At 35.2% G+C, this 5,149-nt stretch overlaps 1 protein-coding gene across 1 annotated transcript; it reads right to left on the reverse strand.

The window, feature by feature from the left end:
• Positions 1 to 754: 754 nt before the first annotated feature.
• Positions 755 to 1,612, reverse strand: LOC123659210. The gene has a single exon (XM_045594462.1). The coding sequence runs from the start codon at positions 1,610 to 1,612 to the stop codon at positions 755 to 757; it is 858 nt and encodes a 285-aa protein (XP_045450418.1).
• Between the last annotated feature and the right edge of the window lie 3,537 nt (positions 1,613 to 5,149).

Here is a 5,149-nt window from a genome sequence, read left to right on the forward strand (position 1 = left end):
TCGTGGATGTGTTTAATCGGATACCTGTCAGGTACAGTTCGGGCATTTAGCATACGGTAGTCACCACAGGGACGCCAACTGTTGTCCTTTTTAGGCGCTAGGTGAAGAGGAGATGCCCAAGGACTCTCTGAAGGCCGAGCCGTCCCATTAGCAAGCATAGCCTCGAACTCCTGTTGAGCAATTTTGAGTTTATCGGGTGCTAATCTACGTGGAGTACAAGATACTGGAGGGCCTGGAGTGGTGCGAATATGGTGTACAGTATTGTGTTTAATGTCGCGATGTGTACCAGTTGGACGGGTGATTTCGGGAAATTCCTCAAGAATTTTGTGATACCGAGTCTCACCGGTCAAGATTTTGACAAAGGCTATATTAATACAACTAACGACTTTGGCTGTGGATGAAAGTGAAGTTATACTATCTAACAAGCGTTTGTTACGACAATCAACAATGAGACCATAAAAGTTCAAAAAATCTACGCCTATTATAGGTTTAGTTACATCGGCTACAACAAATCGCCAATTAAACAATCTTCGCAAGCCAAAGTCTAGATTAAAATGTACAAAACCATATGTAGCTATAATAGAACCATTTGCAGCACACAGATTGTAGTTCGTTTTGGCACGACGATATCGAAGAAGGGACCGAGGGTAGACACTTAGATCGCTTCCTGTGTCGATCAAAAACTGCACCTTCGAAGCTCGATCCGTAAGAAATAGGCGACCAGTAGCAGAGGATGGGCAGTCACCAGTCGCCATTATTGACCGCCCCTTGCGTTTCCCTCCTTGAAGTCGCATGGTTTTATGCATTTGCTGGCTTTCACGCCAAACTTCCAGTGGTACCAGCAGAGTGGGTACTTCCTGAAGTTCGACTGCGATCGTTTAGACCTGGATGCCGATCTGCACTGAGATGATCTTGCGGATCTGGTATTGGATCTACTTCTTCTTTCTGAAGCTAGTTGCTGGAACTGTCTCCGAAGTTCGGCGATTTCTCTTGTTAGTGCTTCAACGGCTGAGCTGGAACTGGCTTGGGGTTGGCTGGCAGACGCCACCACGGGTGACGGAGTAGCCAACTCGTGGACACGATCAGCTAAATCTGCCAAATCGTCGATGCAGGTTGAAGATGGTTGGCCTGCGAGCACTGTCTGGATTCCGTGCGGGAGACGACTAACCCAAATGGTCCGTAGGAAGTCATCAGGAACATTGACACCAGCAAGGCTCTTCAAGTGGCGCAAAAATTGAGAGGGCTTACGGTCTCCAAGCTCCTCGTGCATCAAAAGCTGCTTAATTTTCTTTTCCTTAGATGACGCTAGCCGCTTAATCAGCTCGGTCTTCAACTTTAAAAATTTGTTAGTAGGTGGTGGACTAATAATAATATCCTTTACCTCTCTGGAAATTTCGATATCAAGCTGGCCCACTACATAATAAAATTTTGTAGCATCTCTTGTTATACCAGATATTGTGAACTGCCCTTCTACTAGCGCAAACCAAAGTTCAGGTTCCTCCGGGCAGAACGGGGGGAGTCTAGCGCTGACTTTAAAAATTTCAATATCACTATCGAGAGATTTTTCTGTCGGCGTGGTACCGCTACATGCATCTTGATATTCTTTATCCATCGTTCAAAAGCGGGGTCACCAGTTTAGGAGTTAAACAATATATTTATTTACAGTTTAGCACTCGAACAATATAGATATCCGATATCCACAATTTTATTTATTACAAAATCAAATTACGTTTTTCTCGCTAGCCCTTGTCAAAATTCTCGATCATGCGCTCTGTACTCTTTCTAGAGCGTTCTTTAAGAAATGACAAATTAATTTGAATTTAAAAATTGCTAGTGAAATAACTAATGTCAAATACGCCGTATACTACGGGTATCGTGCGGATATGCTTGTTTATTAAATATATATAAAAATAATATTTTGTAAATCAAATAATAAAAGTTAATATATGTGTAATACAAATAAATATAATATATATAAACAAATAATAAATGACAGGTAGCCTACAATAGTATTTAATAACAGTTAACACATTAATAATTGATATGATTATTATACGTTAATGCTTAAATTATAAGTTATTTTGTAATATATCTTTCTGTCTTGATTTTTATACTTTTACAATGTCAATATAACTACTACAAATAATTGTAATATTTTGCTTAAAAAAAGTTTTTATGGTTCGAACTCAATGCTTTAAAAAAAATTACGTCTCATGTTAAACTGACTTGAAACTGAGTAAAATATTGTGTAGTGCTGTAGCTTTTGCTGTGTACTTTATTTACTATCTACGCTTATGTTTATTACTTCGCTTATTTTCTTTTATATGACATTATTAGTATTTGTAATTTTTTATAAAACTGAATATCTATCGAGGTGTTCCGTAGCAGGAAACTTATAAAATCTCTCATGTAGTTTTGTGCTCAAGGAGACTCGGCAGTACGCTTGCAATTTTTCTGGTGTTTGTGGGCTACGGTAACTGCTTACCGTCAAGTGGACAAGCTTGTTTGCTACATCAGTGGAGTGTATACAAAAATAATATGAATATTATGGTATTTAATACAAAACATTAACTAAAACGAACGTTAAAAAAATTATATCATGGTCTAAAGACAATTTACTTATATTTAACTTTTTGAATAGTGATGAACAAACACAACTGACTCCCACAGAACTGTACAGTTTTAATTTTAATGTATTTATGGTTAAGTCTAAATTTTAAGAGGTTATTATTTAAATTTTAGACCAATACGTCCTACTTTATGAAATAAAGTAACAAATTTATTGAAAATCTTATTTATGCCAAAGATTAAGTAGTTCACAAGCGTCTGTTAGCGAAAATATATGAGTGTTATAGTAATTTGAATAAGATGTTACAAAACTTTGGAAGATTTTCTATGACGTTCAGAAATGCAGAAATTCGTCATTCAGTGTGAATTTTGTATAAGAATATATTTGTCATGTTGCTTACTACTTACTTCTACCACGACTAGCTAATTAGTGTATATGTTAAAGATATATTAATCTAATTTTTAGGTATATCTTCTTTACGCACCCTTGGCTTGAGGAGTAAGGTGATAACGTGACGCTCACGTTCTAAAATTAAGGCAAATGAAACCGCGGGCACTGCTAGTTATGTCTAAAAATGTTATCGAAATATTCTTATGGTAGGTTCAACTGTTGACCCATCTGATATGTCATTGCGTGTGAAGACAACATCAAATATGATTTAAATACCAAATCTGTAAGCAAATAATCTTATAATCGCGTAGCATAAGTACATATATACACGAATGCCGATTTCATTTTAATCATATGTTAAACTCGGTCATTATTTATGTGATAGAATTAAAAAATAATTTACTTGACTGTTTTGGTAGTAAATTTTATTCAATGTCTAATAATGTTTAGTTTATAAAAATTAAAATAATATGGAATGTTTAATAATATAGTATCGGATAAATTAACCATGTTTTCATTTTATGTAGTTTCAAGGGTCAAGAGGTAGTTACGGTCAAGACGGATGACAGAACAGTTTTAGAATGACTTTAGATATTTCACATTTTTATAGTTTTCAAATATTTTATGTAAAAAAATTGTGTGTGTGTGTCAGCTCCGACGCACGACTGGAGTTTACTCCTTCAGATTGACTGTCTAAATAAGCACAAAAGAGACTTACTAGTCTAAGAACAAGATAAATACCATATCAAACGGTAAATAAACTAATCAAATAACGCCATCTATCGAAATCCTACCGGGTTCCGATAGATGGCGTTACGAGAAACGTAACGAGGTCATTCGTTTAGTAGATTTTCCTCCTCATATTTTTTTTCATACCGGGGCCTTATATGAAAATTGATTTTTAAAGAGTTAACTCCTCAAAAATGTCTGTCGGTCTACGTTTATATTAAATCAATGTAACAGGTTCCACTAAAAACACTGAAAAAGTCAAACTAAACTAAAATATATTGTTACACAAAGTTTTTTAAATAAAGTAAGATATGATTGAAATCTACAGAAGATACTTTTTCTTCCTTAAAAGTGTACGTAATTTGAAACTCGGAATCTACTGAAATCTTTGAATGTATGGCTCATTTTAATTTGGCCTCTACTACAGGACTGTGAAAAGCATGGCATTCGTGAATGTGGTAGAGGAAGTAATATGTGATAACATAACAGTAGAAAAGTCGTGATATTTTTAAAATTAAAAGATAAGATAAGGCAAGATTCTTTACTAAATTTATTCCTACGTAAAACTCAAATAGCCAAAGATTGGTAATTGAGATAAGACCGAAGTGTTGAAATGATTTATTGAACGATCGGTATCAGATTATCTACGCACAGGAATGATCACTTACCATCAAGGTAGCTTGAGTATTTGTTTCGCTACAAAATAATTATATATAACTAGTTACCGCCCGTGTCTCCGCCCACGTTGGTTTGTAAAGTATGGCTTTATTAGTTTTAAGCTCTCACGATTGAATAGTAATGGAACTTATTTGTACTTGAGACAATTTACTTCGATTTTTAATTTTTTTTTGAAGTTGTACTTCTTTTGGCGTGTTAGGGAAGAATGATGAGAAATGATTTTTACGACGCTCGTACACCGTCACAAAACGTCGACACCCTTAAGTTAGCTACTCAACGAAGAAGAAGTTAGCAACGTGAAGTTAGCTAGCCAATAAAGTATAACTTCTTACGTGCGTACATAAGTACAGACACACTTTTTTTGTTCGTGTTTCTAATATAAATAAATTTCTAAAATAAAAGTAGCCTAAGTTACTCCTTATTATATTAGCTATCTACCAGTGAAAATCCCGTTAAAATCGGTCCAGCCGTTTTAGAGAGTAGCCGAAATAAACAGACAGACAGACAGACAAAAATTGTAAAAAATGTTATTTTGGTATATGTACCGTGTATATATCCATATGCGTTTACTAAAAAGCGGTTCTTTTAATATAACAAACAGACACTCCAATTTTATTTATTTGTATAGATAATGCAGATGAAATAGTCGTAGATGTAAGACCTAGACATTCATGGAGTGATGGTAGCATTCGTCATATCCCTAATCGGTGATTAGGTTGTTTACCTCTAAATCTCTAGGAGCATTTAGATTAGCACATTTGAACGAACTAACAGACAAGTTTA

Source organism: Melitaea cinxia, chromosome 13 (genome assembly GCF_905220565.1).
Source record: "Melitaea cinxia chromosome 13, ilMelCinx1.1, whole genome shotgun sequence".
In the NCBI taxonomy this organism is placed as follows: domain Eukaryota; kingdom Metazoa; phylum Arthropoda; class Insecta; order Lepidoptera; family Nymphalidae; genus Melitaea; species Melitaea cinxia.